The sequence below is a fragment of the Choloepus didactylus genome, chromosome 17 (genome assembly GCF_015220235.1).
Source record: "Choloepus didactylus isolate mChoDid1 chromosome 17, mChoDid1.pri, whole genome shotgun sequence".
Lineage (NCBI taxonomy): Eukaryota > Metazoa > Chordata > Mammalia > Pilosa > Megalonychidae > Choloepus > Choloepus didactylus.
Window position 1 is genome coordinate 62,749,412 of NC_051323.1, and position 15,710 is coordinate 62,765,121.

Below are 15,710 nucleotides of genomic sequence, written 5' to 3' on the forward strand. Positions count from 1 at the left end.
AAAACAATAATAATAAAGAGTTGCAAGTTTACAGAACGCTGATATAGCAGCAAAACCCATGATAAAATTATTACAAGACTTTCTTAATACAGGCTTAAAAATAAGACAAACAGCACTCCATATTTACCCATACTGAATCTTGCAACAAAACTTCATCTTAAAGGTTGTAATCTCAAAAACTGTTAAAAATATGTACAATCTTGAAGTTCAGAGAAAAGAAAAGAATATCTCATTTTTACATCTAACAGTTTACAAAGCACTTTTTAAAATTTGCATTTTTATTATTATCAAGATTGAAGATTTTTCCACTCGTTGACTGAACATTTACTTTTCTTATTTTTGCAAACTAGCTGTTATGTCCTTTGCCCCGTATTTCTAATGGGATGTTCAACTTTTCCTTTCTTAGAAAGTTTTTTTGATGTGTTATGAGAAGATAGTCCATTACGGAGGCAGGCCTTGTAGGACCGGAAGGGTTTGACGAGGTAAAGACTAACAGCATTCGTTTATAGGATCATTCAATGCATGTTTTTGAGCGTCTATCCACGTATTCTATGCCAGGCAACGAGACATTAAGCACAGATGTTGGGAAACTAGTGACACACAGTCCCGCCCGCGGTGAGTTGACAGTGTCGCGGACCAAGTGCACTTGTCACGCCCAGGGCAGATGCCCTTCATCTGGTCGTGTCTGCTGAGCCCAGGTGGACAAAATGAGTGACAGTTTTAAAACCGTTACTTATGTGGAAAGTCATTCGTCCAGCAATTTAATTTATCAAACAACGAATCACTTTTGCTGCAAAAACAAAAAGCAGTAAATTTCTTAAAATACACCTCTAGTTAAGGTTTGAATATTCGAAATTAGAATGATTTCAGAATTAAAGAATGCACGATCCTAAATTTGGCATTAAAGGGAGGCTAGAACAAGATAACCGTCACAGAGGTTGAGTAAATGTTTGTTTATTCAAAGGTAAACTAGGCTTGGACAAAGTAGGGTGGGAATGCTGGGGTAAGGATTTTTGTTTCCGTTCTTTAGGTAACAGGATCCACCCAAGTATTTTGAGGCGCAAATAATTTGAAGCACGGAGTATTTTCGGTCAACGCTACTACCTCTCTGCCAAGGTATTTTAGGGCCTAACGGGGCCTATTAATTTTAAAAGACGAAACAAAAGACAGAAACGGAACAAAGAAAATAATAGCCGCGGGAGCAGTCGGGGCGGCGGTCGGTGGCGGCCCCCAGGTGGGGGCTGGGGACGCTAGAAACCTGACAAGGGGAAGCGAGAGGGAATGGCCGCCTCCAGCCCCCGGCCCGAGGCGGGCGACCCAGCGACCGGCTCCGCGACCCCCTCCACAGCGCCCGGGACCCGCCTCCCCATCGCGCGCGCCCGGAACTTCCTCGGAGCTTGGCGCGCAGCGCGCGCGCCAGGCAGTGGGCGGGGCGAGCGGGCGCGCGAGGCACTTCCGGTTGCGGGGCCGAAGCAGCTACACATGCCGGCTCTTCTCGGCAAAGCGGCGCCACACGATCCGCGAGCTGATTGGTCCGCGCGGGCGAGCCCGCGCGGCTGTAAACTAGCCGGTCAGCCCCCACCCCACCCGCCCCTCTCCCGCGGCCGCGCGCACGCTCGCGCGCCCGGAGCCCGGCTGGCTCCGTCTAGCGTCGCCATTCGGAAAAGGAGCCGCGCGCAGCGGGGGCACGGCAGACCGCTACGGGCAGCCGCGAGTCCCCGGCTCTGGAGAAACCGGCCCGCCCCACATTCCATCCCCATTTCCCTCCCTTATCCCCACCTGGATGCCGCTCGCGGGCAGGACGGGTGAGAAGCAGGAGCTGGGCGGCTAAGGAGGCGCGGGCGGCGGGGGAGGGGCGGCTGTGGGCGGGAGGCGTTGTCCGGGCCCGGCCGCCGACGGTGACCAGGGCCTGGGATCCCCCAGAGGAGAGGAGGCTGCTGGCCTTTTCTGCAGAAAGAGGTGACCCGGGGGCTTTTGCCCCCATGGGGTCTGCTGGCGCCGACATCTCCCCTGCTTCCCGAGACCCCCGCCGGAAAGGCCCTCCTGGGAGAAGCCGAGCAGCTGGGTCGGGAACGCGCTTTTGTGCCCGAGGGCTGGCGGCTCTGGTCCGGGCAGGCGTTTCTGCGGGACGTCAGCCGAGGAGTGAAGGGGCCTGACCTTTGAATCGGGCACGGCCTGGCGTCCTGAAGTCCTCTGGTCTTGCGGCGGACTTAGGGGATGGTGAGGGCCCGGGGTGTCAGTCGCGCCAGAGGTTTGAAACATTTTGTTTGAAAACCCGTTGGGAAGTTGGGACGTGTCATAGGGAGAAAGGCAGTCTTTCTGTTTTCGTTCTAGATGCATTTTTTTTTCTGCTTCCAGTCTGCCTCAGCTTCTGTTCTTATGACCGTTTAAAAATCAGTTAGGGGTGAAGAAAAATGTCAGTAAAAAACAAAAAGGGGCCAGTTAGCTTTAAATATGTGCTGCATATTGAGGTTTATTTGGAAAAGCTACACATAAAGTTGTATTTTAAAAGAAGACCAGTGGTATTAGGCTTCAAGGAAGAATTTGAATGTCGAATAGGTACGATCCCATCTGGCTTAGAACCGCATTGAAGAATTCTGCTGATATGATGGCAGAGCACCAGTGATTGGAACTTGTGTTTTTTAGATACAGGATGTTGGGTCCGTAAAGGAGGAAAGTAGGGTGGAAAGTTCTTATTAATCTGGACAATTTAGAGTTACTTTAACTGTTAAGAGCTCTGAAATTTAGGAAAAATTTTGCCAGAATCTTAAAGCTGGAAGGAGGAACCTCAGATGTTTAGCCCGTGCCTGCAAAGTGGATTCTAGGACTCACTTCTGCAGTATCTGAGCAGCTGTTGGAAAGACAGCATGATGTGTTAAAACAATTCATAGTCAGTAAACCAGGGTCTTTGGTTGCTTTCTCAGGCCTAATTGTGTGATCTGTAACAAGTCACTCTTCTCTTTCCGCGTCAGTTTTCTTAATTGTAAAATGAAGGGGTTGAACTCGGGCCCTCTGAGGAGCCTTCCAGTCCTATATTGGTCATTGGCTTCCAGTTATGGATTGCTCCTACCTGACAAGCCAACGTGTTCTAGTCCATGATGGAGGAGTTGGTAAAACTCTCTGTTGAGACAAAGGCTGTTTTCCTCCTGGCTTCTACTTGTTTCTAGGACAGCTTACATATTATCCATAGCTCTTCCCCTTCTGAAGTTAAATACCTAGTTCTTACAGATGACCTGTTTTTTTTTTTTTATCTTCATTTTATTGAGATATATTCACATACCACGCAGTCATACAAAACAAATCGTACATTCGATTGTTCACAGTACCATTACATAGTTGTACATTCATCACCTAAATCAATCCCTGACACCTTCATTAGCACACACCCAAAAATAACAAGAATAATAATTAAAGTGAAAAAGAGCAATTGAAGTAAAAAAGAACACTGGGTACCTTTGTCTGTTTGTTTGTTTGTTTCCTTCCCCTATTTTTCTACTCATCCATCCATAAACTAGACAAAGTGGAGTGTGGTCCTTATGGCTTTCCCAATCCCATTAGATGACCTGTTTTTAAGAATACCTGTTATCCTACTTGCTTTCTTTTGGGTGTTCCGTAGCCTGTTACAGACCCTCTTAAAGTGTCCTTCCTTCCCAGAACTGGAGACAGTGATCCACTAGGATATTCTGTGAGATGCATATACAGTTCTCTATGATCCTATAATTCTTCAATCGTTATTTGGACTCTGAATGCTTGATAACTTTTATCTTCTTGTTTTGGGCCATTGAACTGGCTTTTCAAGATCTCACTAAATTCTACTGTACTAGTTTGATCATGATACACTAGAAATAAGCTAAATAGATAGCAGAACTTTATTCTAGCCTTACATCAGTGATTATTTGCCTGATGTTCAGCAAGTTATTTAATGTCAGGGCTTGAGTTCCCCTGAATTGTAGAAGTGAAGTTTTAAAGTAAGTGATCCTTAAGATCTTCTCTTACCCTAAAATTTTTACTATGACTCTGAGCCTAGATGGTAAAAAGCTCAAGTCTCTTCTAGTTTTAAAATTCTGTGAATCTGTGATCAGGTCCCCAGTCTTCATAAGAGAATGTTATAGACTGAACAGGTACTTTCTGGGCACCTTCTGTGTGCCAGGAATGTTTGCAAAGATTACGAAAGTGAATAAATAGTCTTTGCCCTCTAAGAGCCCATCACCTAGTGCTGAGTCAGGTTATAGTGAATGTCATAGATAATTACTACAGTGGAGGTGTGTATATAGAAGGGTGATCCAAGGATTATTGGGAGGGGGTATGCCTAAAGGATGGATAAGAATTTGCCTGGTGGCTGAGTGACAAGTTGAAGAGTGTAAAGGAGAGGAAATACCTTAGGTAAATGCACACAAGCTTTGAGCAGACAGAGAATTACAAGGTGGTCAGTACTTTGTGAACATGGTGCAGTAGGGAGATGCAAGGCTGAAGACTGGATAGTAAGGCAGGGGTCAGATTATGAAGAGCTTTATATGCCCTGTTTAAAGTTTCTGCTGTAGAAGTCAGAGAGCCTTTGAGAAATTGTGAGCAGGAAAGCAACATTAGGTTTTTGTGTTTAGAGGATGACTTTGGGTGTAGTATGATGAATGGGTTGGAAGGAAGTGACAACAGAGGCAGGAGATCAGGAACCAGAATTAAAGCAGTGGCAAAGTTTGGAAAAGAGAGGAGGGGATAGTTGAATGTATTAGAGTTTATCGGAAGCACATTGTGAGCCATTATCTGTTTGGTTTTGCCCATTATGTTCATGGTCAGTTTGTCCCATTCTGTTTAAGTCAACAAACTGATGCCAATATTATGCTTTCTCTTTGAAGTTCATGCTAGAAGAGAAGAGGCCATAGGAGTAGCTGAAACAGATCCATCTATACTTCCTCGGTTTCAGAATACTACCATTCTGTGTTCCCCTGGAGTTCTCCACCTTTTTTCCCCTCAGTCCTGTCAGCGGTGTTGCATTGGCCCTTCCTCCACTGCTGTTAATTTGCCACTCTGCTGTGTACTGTTGCTGACTGACAAAACATCAGCTCCTCCTGTGGACTGTAGTTGTGGCCGCAGAGAGTTTTAAGTGTTTGTCAGAGAAGTAAAGTATGGGTCAGTATTCTGAGGCTACATAACTGAAGTTAGATGGGTGGGTTTGAATAGGATTTGGTATACACACATGCATTGAATCCATTGTAGAAAGTCAGGATGATGTCATGATGGAATCCATTGGTATTTTCCACAGAACTCCATGTCTTTGGTTTTGTCTGTTAAATCAGATGTCCAGCCTTATTTGATTGGATTGCTCTCACTGTTGGAGGGCATGAGGGTGGTGAGAGAAATAAGCCAAATTTTATTACAGTAGGTAAAAATTATTGCAGAGATATAATTTTGGTTACCCTTTTTTTTCCCAGGTTCAACTTCTCATCTTTGGCCTTCTTCGTGTACTGCAGGCTGATTTCTGTAGTTTAGTCAAAACGCCATATAGGTTGCTTTTTGAAGCTTTTTGAAGACCATTTTGAAGATGTGGCTTTTTGAAGACCATTTTTAAGGCTTTTAGTAAGACAATTGGTAAGTCTACTGGGGAAAAGCATGTTTGTCTTTGTTCCTTCTCCATTCTAAAAGGCTTTATTGGATTTATAAAATGTTCGGCCAACGTTACTTTGCATATGCTTTTTGTTTGCTTTTACTGTTTCTCATCTTTTAATGCTTATGAGACTATTTTTTGATGAGAACTTCTGTAAAAAAGGACTTGGAGTTCTTTAAAGGAAAAACTATGAAAGTATATACACCCATATCTTGGTAATGTTGAATGTTTACTAGATACACATATCTATGATAGAATTTGGGATTTGAGAAGTGAATTCTGTAGCATTATCTTTTTTAATGTAATTTTATTGAGATGTACTCACAGTATAATCCATCCAAAGTAAACAATCAGTTGCTCGCAGTATCATCATATAGTTGTGCATTCATCACCATAATCAATTTTCAATACTCCAAAATAAAGAAAAAATAAAAAAGAACACCCAAACCATCCTGTCTGTATCCCTTATCCCCCTCTATTATTTATATATTTTTGACATTATTTTATTACTCATCTGCCCATACAATGGGTAAAGAGAGTGTCAGTCACCAGGTTTTCTCTATCACACGGTCACATGATAAAAGCTATACAGTTAAACAATTATTATCAAGAATCAAGTCTTCTGGATTACTATTCAGCAGATTCAGGTATTTCATTCTAGCAATTCTAACACACTAGAAACTAAAAAGGAGTATCTGTAAAATATGTAAGGATAACCTCCAGATTGACCTCTTGACTCTCATTTGAGATCTCTTGGCCACTGAAGCTTTATTTTGTTTCATTTCTTTTCCCCCTTTTGGTCAAGACTGCATTCTCAATCCCATGATGCCAGGGCCAGGCTCATCCCTGGGAGTCCTGTCCCTCATTGCCAGGGAGATTTATACCCCTGGAAGTTATCTCCCACGTAAGGGGAAGGGTAGTGAGTATATTTGCAGAGTTGTCTGAGAGAAAGAGGCCACATCTGAGCAACAAAAGAGGTTCTCTGTAGGTGACTCTTAGGCATAATTATTAGTGGGCTTAGCTTCTCTTTTGGAGGAATAAGTTTCATAAAGGCAAGCCCCAAGATTGGGGGCTTGACTTATTAAATTGGGATTCCCTAATGTAGCATTATTTTTAATATGTTTTTTTAAAGCAGGAGGTTATTAGTGTACGGAGGTTTGGTAGTAGGCAGGCATGGGTAGTGGAAACATGAGAATGGCCAGAAGAGTTGGAGGTAGGAAGAGGAAGAGGGAGAGCAGTTGGGAGATAAGGAATCATAGAAGTCTGAGGAGCCATCGGGCTTCAATAAAGACAGAAAGAGAATGAGAATGAATGATGTACTTATTAAGTGGCCCCATATTAAGGGTAAGAGAGCTGGAGAATGCACAGATTTGACAGGCAGGAAAGGAATAGGCAGTAATTAGGGATAGGCAGATTCAGTCCAGCCAGAGAAATTGAGTAATTCCTGGAGATAAGAGGCAGGAATTACTCCAAGTGGTATATAGCTGTAAAATGTAGTGTTGGTCTGACATTCTAAGAGGCATAGAAGGGAGAAATACAGTAATGAGTAGATACGAGGATAAAAAACAGTTAAAGCTTTGCATAAGGAAAGAGACGATAAAAGTTGAAATAACAATTGGGAAAGGAGTGGGAGATGCTAAGGAGGAGACTGGTGTTCTGTTATATTGTTGAAGATGTCCATTTTATAAGATGTGGTTTTGTTTGTTCTTTTTTCCTTTGGTAAGTTTGCCAGAAGCATTTTTTTTTAACCCTTAATTGACTACAGAACAATGTGCTTAGTCATTTCTGTGGGAATAGACCAAAAGAGGCTTTGCCCTCAGTTTATAATCAACTTCTGTTTTATACACTCACTGGGTTTTTTGATGACCTGTACTTTGTGAGTTAGTATTAATAAAAGTTACCGAATTAGCATACAGAAAAAAGAACAAAATCATTTGTTAATGGGACTATACATTGTGCCAAGAGGGGAGGGATACAGCCAGGTAAGCCCTGCATTGAAATGAGAAATCAAAAGTACTTTCTACATACTATATAAAATTCCTGAGAAAATAGGAAAAGTTTCTGAAGTCAACAGTTTGTTTAACTAAGCTTAAAAAACTTGAACAGAAATCATGAAAATAATATCTATCTCTCTGCTTGTCACAGACAGGCTTTAGATAAGTAAGTATCTTTTTTTGGTCAAGCCTGTGTAGTATGCTACATCATCAGCCATAACTTTACCAAAGTGGTTAGGGACTATTTAATTTCCAGAAATTGAAGGCATATATTTTTTAGAGGCTACCTTGTAGTTTTTAATATAATAATAACTAATATTAAGTGCTTACTGTGTATCAGATACTGTTCTAAACACATAAAATATCTTTATCTACAATATAGGTGCTATTATATCTATTTTACACATCAGGAAACTGCAACATAGATAGGTTTAGTAACTTGACGAAAGCCCACAGCCACATGGTAAATAGTAGAACCAGGACTCAAATCCAGCAAACCTGAGCTCTTAACCTCTGTGCTGTACAATGCCTCCTTACCATGATCATCCCTTGGCTGTTATTGCCACTTATGACCACATGGGGTTATTGAGACACATCTTTCATTTTCCTCTCAAGTCTAGTTTTGTTGAATATTGAGCCCTGAGGTGGTCGGTTAACCCATTATTTCTACAAATTTTCTTTAGTATGTGTGTAAGTTAAAGATTCTTTTTAGAAATTCTCCTTTTGTTGTAGTCTCTTCCCCACCCCCACCCCAAATTATAGAGAACAACAAAACCCTAAAACAATTTTCTAAAAGACAAGACAATTGCAGGGTAATTCAGGAGGAGCCAATACTTTCTGAAGAAAGACATTTGTTGTTTATTCAGCTGTTTATCATCTTTTTAACAGGTCAAAAACAAAAATAAAAGTTGTAAGCAATACAGTACTGATACAGGTGATAGAAAACAATACTGTCAGTAATAACATCTTTAACAAAAGATTATAGAATTAGAAATATGTCACTAATTTTAGTTAATGTTTTAAAAATTAACAAAGATCCTATAATTGTGTTTCTATTCTGTACTGTTCTTTGTAAAATGTAGAGAGTACATTTTTACCCTGTCATTACTATTAGAACAAAGCATATTGGAAACTCTCAGTAGTGGTTGGTACTTTGGGTAAACAATGAAACATAATTTTCCCATTGGAGGAAAGATTTTTTTAATCCATTTGGTGAATAAAATTCGCTGTTTTTATTAGTTACAGAATCTCTTTTAGCAGTTGTTAGATACCATGCTGAGGAGAACTATACCAGATAGAACTGGTAGAGAAATAGATCAATAGAACAGAGGCCAGAATAGAATCATAAACATGAAATTTAGTAAATGCTAAGTGGAACATTACTGATCAGTAAAAAAAAGAGTTACATGTTCAGAGTTGTTGAGACAACTGAACTAGCTATTTTGAGTGAAAAAAATAGGCCAGATGCCTATCACCTTGCACCTTTTACCAGATAGATTAAAGATATTTATGTGGAAAAATCATAAGAAAAAATATTGAGTGATTTTTTTTAAATGTTGGAGTGTGAAGTCTTCTAAGCACAACTTAAAACCCAGAGACATAAGGAAAACATTTTAACGTTTTTAATATTTATGTAAACCAATTGTGCACACATGGTAAAAAAATAAAATAAAAAACTATTATAAAGTCAAAAGTCAAATAATAAACTGGAAAAATGTTTTTAATCAAGTGTTGATTTCTTTTATATAAGAAAAAAACAGTCAAAGGAAATGAACCTGTACTTGGAAAAAGACATACAAATAGCTAGTGAGAAAAAATGTTCAATCTTACTCATTAAAGTGAAGCAAATTAAAACAATAGTGAGAAACCAGTTTTCACCTAACAAGCAGCAAGGAATAAGAAGTTTAATAGTACTCAGTGTTGATGAGGGAGTGGGGCAAATGTCCCTCGTATATACATTGACTGGTATGTAATAGTATTCCAAGTTTTTGAGAGTTTGGTAAAATATATCAATTTTAAAGGTACATAGGCTTTGAATCAAATCTCCACTTTTAGGAATTTTCCCTTCGCATTCAAAGATGTGTACAAGGAAATTCAGTGTTTACTCTATACATAAAGATGTCCTAGATAAGTTCTTAAATGAAATCAAGTTGTAGAACAGTTTGTTTAACATGCCATTTGGTTAAAATGTGTGTGGATTTGTTTATGCCTAGAAAATTTCTGCAGTGATACATCTAGTTTTGATGGGTAGCCCACTGGAAAGCCAGTGATACAGTGGCTACTTCTGGGGAATGATACTTTGAGTATCTTGGTACTATGTGAGTTTGTTTTTATCAAGAGCTTCTACTTTCACTACTTAAAAGGACTGGCTTAAAATTTTTAAAAAATTGTCTTTTCTGTTAAGTAAGTAACGGTGTTTATATTGCTGTGTCTTCCATGTGAAATACCGTTTGCTTGGCATACTCCTGCACTCATTCAAGATCTCTGCTCAAATATTTCAGAGTGGACCTTCTTGAAGGGCTTATCCATATTACTTCGCACACTCTAGCTCCCCATCTAATGTAAGCTCCATATTGCAAGATACTGCTTGCAGTTTGAAACCAAAGTGCCTAGAATATCACAGAACAAAAAATAATTCATTTATTAAATGAATAACTGAAACATTTTATATTAGGATGGGTAAAACATTACGAGATATGTTGACATTAAATCAAGCCAGCAACAGGTTAAAAAGAAAAGCAATCCTTTCATAATTAGATTTAGTTTAATAACTTCTGAAAAGGGTTTGAAGTGCAAGACATATTACACTACTGCAAGGCCTTAAATGACCTAGATTCAGTTTTTATATTTACTAAGCTTTGTTTGCTGATGGCTTGTCTGGTATAGGTTTTTAAGAGTTCAAGTAAGGCATATGTAGTAAATAATTATGGAGACAAGCTCAGGTATGAACCTTAGCTCCATCACATAGAGTCCTTTTACTTTTGGTAAGTCATTTAACATCTCTGAGCCTCAGTTTCTTCACTAATAAATGCAAATATAATTTTTACATCATAGTGTTAGGATTAAATGAGATGAGGTATGTTAAACTCCTATCACAGTGCCTGGGACTTATTTTGAAATTAGATTAATTTCTCCTTTGTCATCTCCAAAATGTTTATCGAGTTATGTTATCTAATAAATGCAGATACCATTCTAGTCTTAAAATTATACAGTTAATAGAATGGACTGGAACAGCATTTTATTCAAAATATGTTCCATGAAAATAATTTATTTCTACTTTCTTGCAGCAACATTGAACGTTTTTAAAGAAACATAATCGTGTGTGTTGTAACAGAAAGAAAAATGGAAGTGTTCCAGGAACTTCGTAAATCATCAGCACATTTGGAGTGTGACCACTGCAGTTTCAAAGGCACAGATTATGAAAATGTACAAATTCATATGGGTACCATCCATCCAGAATTTTGTGATGAAATGGATGCTGGTGGGTTAGGTAAAATGATATTTTACCAGAAAAGTGCAAAGCTATTTCACTGCCATAAATGCTTCTTTACCAGCAAGATGTACTCTAATGTTTACTATCATATTACGTCCAAACATGCGTCCCCAGAGAAATGGAATGATAAACCAAAAAATCAGTTGAACAAAGAAACAGATTCTGTTAAAAGCCCTCCTCTTTCTGAACACCAGAAAATGCCCCCTAATTCAACGGAACTCCTCAAACCTACACCTACTCTTTCCATAGAAACTCAGAAACTTGGCCCGGTTACATCTCCAGAATCACCAAAACCTACTACTCTTACTCCCCTGGAGCTTCAGAAATCTGGCTCTCTTGTTTCTCCTGAGCCACTGACACCTTCTCTTCCTTCTCCTGAGCCTCTGAAACCTGCCCCTGTTTCTTCTCCTGAACTTCCCAAACCAGTCCCTCTTGTTTCTGAATCTCAGAAATCTGTCCCCATTCCTTCTCCAGAACCACAGAAACTTGCCCCTTTATCTCCTGAGCCAGTAAAGACTACTCTTACTAATCCCAAACCCCAGAAACACTCTCATTTCTCAGAAATATTGGGGCCACCATCAGCCTCATCTCCAGAGTCACCAGTTCTAGCTACTTCTCCTGAACCTTGGGGGCCTTCCCCAACTGCATCTCCAGAATCTCGGAAACCAGCCCGGACTATCTCCCCTGAGCCCAGAAAGCCATCCCCATCTGAGTCACCTGAACCTTGGAAGCCATTTCCTGCTGTCTCTCCAGAGCCTAGGAGACCAGCCCCAGCTGTGTCACCAGGTTCTTGGAAGCCAGGGCCACCTGGGTCCCCTAGGTCTTGGAAATCTAGTCCTTCAGCATCATCAGGACCTTGGAAGCCAGCTAAACCTGCTCCATCTGTATCTCCTGGACCTTGGAAACCAATTCCTTCGATATCACCTGGACCTTGGAAACCAGCTCCATCTGTATCTCCTACGTCCTGGAAGTCTTCATCAGCTTCATCTAGTTCCTGGAAAACTCCCCCCACATCTCCTGAGTCATGGAAGTCTGGGCCACCAGAACTCCGAAAGACAACTCCTACCTTGTCGCCTGAACATTGGAAGGCAGTTCCTCCAGTGTCTCCTGAGCTCCGTAAAGCAGGACCTCCCTTGTCTCCTGAGCTTCGCAAACAGGGCCCACCCGTATCCCCAGAGGGCCGTAGTCCAGCAGGATCTCCAGAGCTCAGAAAACCCTCAGGGTCACCCGAGCTTTGGAAGCTTTCTTCTGATCAACGAAAAACTTCTGCCTCACTTGATTTCCCTGAGCCCCAGAAAAATTCCCGTGGTGTTTCTCCTGATCTCTGGAAGTCTTCCTTTTTTATTGAACCTCAGAAACCTGCTCTTTTCCCGGAGACACGGAAAACTGGTCCTTCTGCACCGTCTGAATCCCCTAAGGCAGCCTCAGATATCTGGAAACCTGTCCTCTCTATTGATACTGAGCCTAGAAAACCTGCTCTTCTTCCTGAGCCCACCAAAACAGCCCCTCCTGCTTCTCCAGAACCACGAAAACGTGCTCTTTTTCCAGAACCCAGGAAGCATCCCCTTTTCCCTGAACTTCCTAAGTCTGCTATATTCTCAGAGTCTCAGAAAGCAGTTGAGCTTGGTGATGAACTGCAGTTAGATGCCGTAGATGTTCAAAAGTGTGATATTTTGGTTCAGGAAGAACTTCTGGCTACTCCCAAGAAACTCTTAGAGGACACTTTATTTCCTTGCTCAAAGAAGCTCAAGAAGGACAACCAAGAGAACTCAGATGCTGAGCTTAGTAGTAGTGAGTATATAAAAACAGATTTGGATGCAATAGATATTAAAGGCCAAGAGTCAAGCAGTGATCAAGAGCAAGTTGATGTGGAATCTATTGATTTTAGTAAAGAGAACAAAATAGACATGACTAGCCCAGAACAGTCCAAAAACGTACTACAATTTACTGAAGAAAAGGAGGCTTTTATCTCTGAAGAGGAGATAGCAAAATATATGAAGCGTGGAAAAGGAAAGTATTATTGCAAAATTTGTTGTTGTCGTGCTATGAAAAAAGGTGCTGTTTTGCATCATTTGGTTAATAAGCATAATGTTCATAGCCCTTACAAATGCACAATTTGTGGGAAGGCTTTTCTTTTGGAATCTCTTCTTAAAAATCATGTTGCAGCCCATGGGCAAAGTTTACTTAAATGTCCACGTTGTAATTTTGAATCAAATTTCCCAAGAGGCTTTAAGAAACATTTAACTCATTGTCAAAGCCGGCATAATGAAGAGGCAAATAAAAAGCTAATGGAAGCTGTTGAACTGCCACTGGAGGAGCAGCAAATTTAATTTTTAAACAATATACATAAATATACACTCTACAAAGTTTGTTAAAACCGTCTTTTGAAAGTGTAGCTAACGAATTAGCCTAGTTGGATCAGTAGATTTGATGTGTATGGTTGTAATGTGTATTATTATGTCAGTAGTGTTAAAAAGAAAAAGCATTTGGTTTTTTTTTTTATGGTCTCTGTTTATGTGGTTACCTTGCAAATTAATAATTTCATACTGTATATCCCAGATGGATAAGATTTCTCTTATTTCTTTTAAGTTTATTTGAATAATGTGAAGAGTAGACATTCCATTTAATTAGCAATGAAAAGCAAGTTGTACTAAATTTAAAACATCTTTAAAATGTGTCATTTTATGAAACTGATACCAGACAATAGAAATTAGTAGTTTTGTTTAAGAATGAGGAATGAAAGGTTACTTGGGAGGAAATTTTGTTGTCTTTCATTAAATATATTTTCTTATTTTGAAGTTTCTGTTTGATCATGTGAAATTAGTTTATAAATCTCAAAAAATTTCTAGATGTTTATTAGCTTTTTTCATAGAAAATTGGAGTCTCAGGGTTGTTAATTTTCTGCTAAAAGGGGAAATTTTGAGTAAGTTTTTAAAATAGATTGCAGCCGCCTTTGGGGGAGCAGTTCTTACGAAAGTATGGAGTGTGACCAGAAACTAAGAGAAAAGTTACTATGATGTTTTGTCTTTTTTTGTCCTTAGTTGTAGAATAGACTTCCCATTGGAGTCTTCCATTCTGTGTCTTACCCCAGGTCTGGCCCTCTTCTGCCCTGCCAGCTCACACCAAGAGATGATCCTTAATTGCCAAATGTGTCAGAGCTTATACCTCCTGGGCCTTACAGGTTACCTGTTGGAGTGAAGCTTAGCAGGGGGCTGGGGGGTGGGGTGGGAAGTAGGAACTGAAAGTCTTCCAGATTCATAGTAGAAAATTTTATAAATAGACGTTTGTTTGAAAAATATATCACTTTTATGTTCACAGTTCTTTTACTGTAAATACCTTGTACCTGTTCATGAGTTATTTTATTCTAAAATATGTTGTCAAAAGTGTATGAACCAAATTAAAAACAAAGACTTTCATGTTAGCAATCTTCTATGTTTGTGTTTTGAGTAACTACCATCATATAATAGCTAAATTCCATTATTTCCTATTTCCGCTTATTTTTAACATACTCGGTCACATATCTGAAGCAGCATTTTCTAAGCTGTGTTTTCTCTGAAGAGAGAAAGAATTCTGTGGTCCTGTAAGAAATAGTGTATTGTAAACACCCCCTTGTGGAAACTCTCATTAATACACATTAGCATATTAAAGGTTCTGAGACGTTCAGCTTGTTTAATTACAGTGGTTCTCAGCCCTGGCTGCATCATATGAAGAATGTAAGGCATTTAATGAGTACCTTAAGAGATTCTGACGTATAGCCAGAATTGAGAGGACTGGGTTTAATGAGCTATTCCCAGACCTTTTTTGAAGTAACACTTTTTTCATAGCATCTCTATTAACATGCTGGTTGGGAAGACTTGAATATTTAGGTATTACTAGGTTAAGGTCTTTCGCTCTCTGGTGATCGCAGTCAGGGCAGGGAAAACACTGTGATTAACCCACTGCTGTAATTTTTGCTAGTTTCCACTGGGCACCTTGTTCTGAGCTTCCAGTTCTGGAGTTTTCCTTCTAGGCAATGATGCCAACAAGTGGAATCTATAGGATAATTTGGATATACAGTCGTCCTTTTTTTCCCATCTACACTGATTGATCAAAGGCATGAAATGGTCTTCAGCACCCCAAACCCTCTTGTAGCCTGTAATCTAAAATCACCCCTTTTATACATAACTAAGATAGTATTTGTGACTTCATCCTTTTTGGTGCAAGAATCCTTGACTTTTGCTCAGGGTAAGCCAATTAGATCACATCTTGCCATCTGATTTCTGTTATGTGTAGGTTTTCTCATGATACTGCCATAAGATGGGGAATCCTTTGCCAGGGTAAGTGGTGGTGATGCATTTGTAGTATTGGCTTTTCCTAAGGCCTTAGACACTGTTCTCAGCTCACTTAACTTTTGTAGATTCTCACTTTTTTTTTCTCTGTCTGTAATGTCCAAGTGAGCTGTACCATTTCTTTATAACTTATTTTAATTTAGCCTTGATAAGCTTTCCCTCCTATAGAATAGCATCTTTCTTTAATCAATATAACCTACTCATTACATTTTCTTTTACTCTAAGACTTACGGAAATCTCAGTCCAGTGATACTACATAATAGGAAAGGGAATCAATTATTTCACCTCCCTCC

General features: G+C 39.9%; 2 protein-coding genes across 3 annotated transcripts in view; one reads left to right on the forward strand and one right to left on the reverse strand.

Annotated features, from left to right (window-relative positions):
* The window catches only part of LOC119512619 (F-box only protein 36-like), a 34,835-nt gene extending 32,694 nt beyond the window's left edge, over nucleotides 1–2,141 (reverse strand). For both annotated transcript variants that reach the window (XR_005212416.1, XM_037807399.1), the window contains exon 1: nucleotides 1,780–2,141. Coding sequence is in view for 1 of the 2 variants with exons in the window: in XM_037807399.1 (XP_037663327.1) it covers nucleotides 1,780–2,005 (226 nt within the window). In the remaining variant the exon portion in view is untranslated. The remainder of the gene's footprint in view (nucleotides 1–1,779) is intronic.
* On the forward strand, nucleotides 1,638–14,486 carry CHAMP1 (chromosome alignment maintaining phosphoprotein 1). The gene is made up of 3 exons (XM_037807395.1): nucleotides 1,638–1,805; nucleotides 5,430–5,586; nucleotides 10,884–14,486. Exon 3 carries the CDS (start codon nucleotides 10,939–10,941, stop codon nucleotides 13,417–13,419), a length of 2,481 nt encoding a protein of 826 aa, XP_037663323.1. The 5' UTR covers nucleotides 1,638–1,805; nucleotides 5,430–5,586; nucleotides 10,884–10,938; the 3' UTR covers nucleotides 13,420–14,486.
* Nucleotides 14,487–15,710: the final 1,224 nt, after the last annotated feature.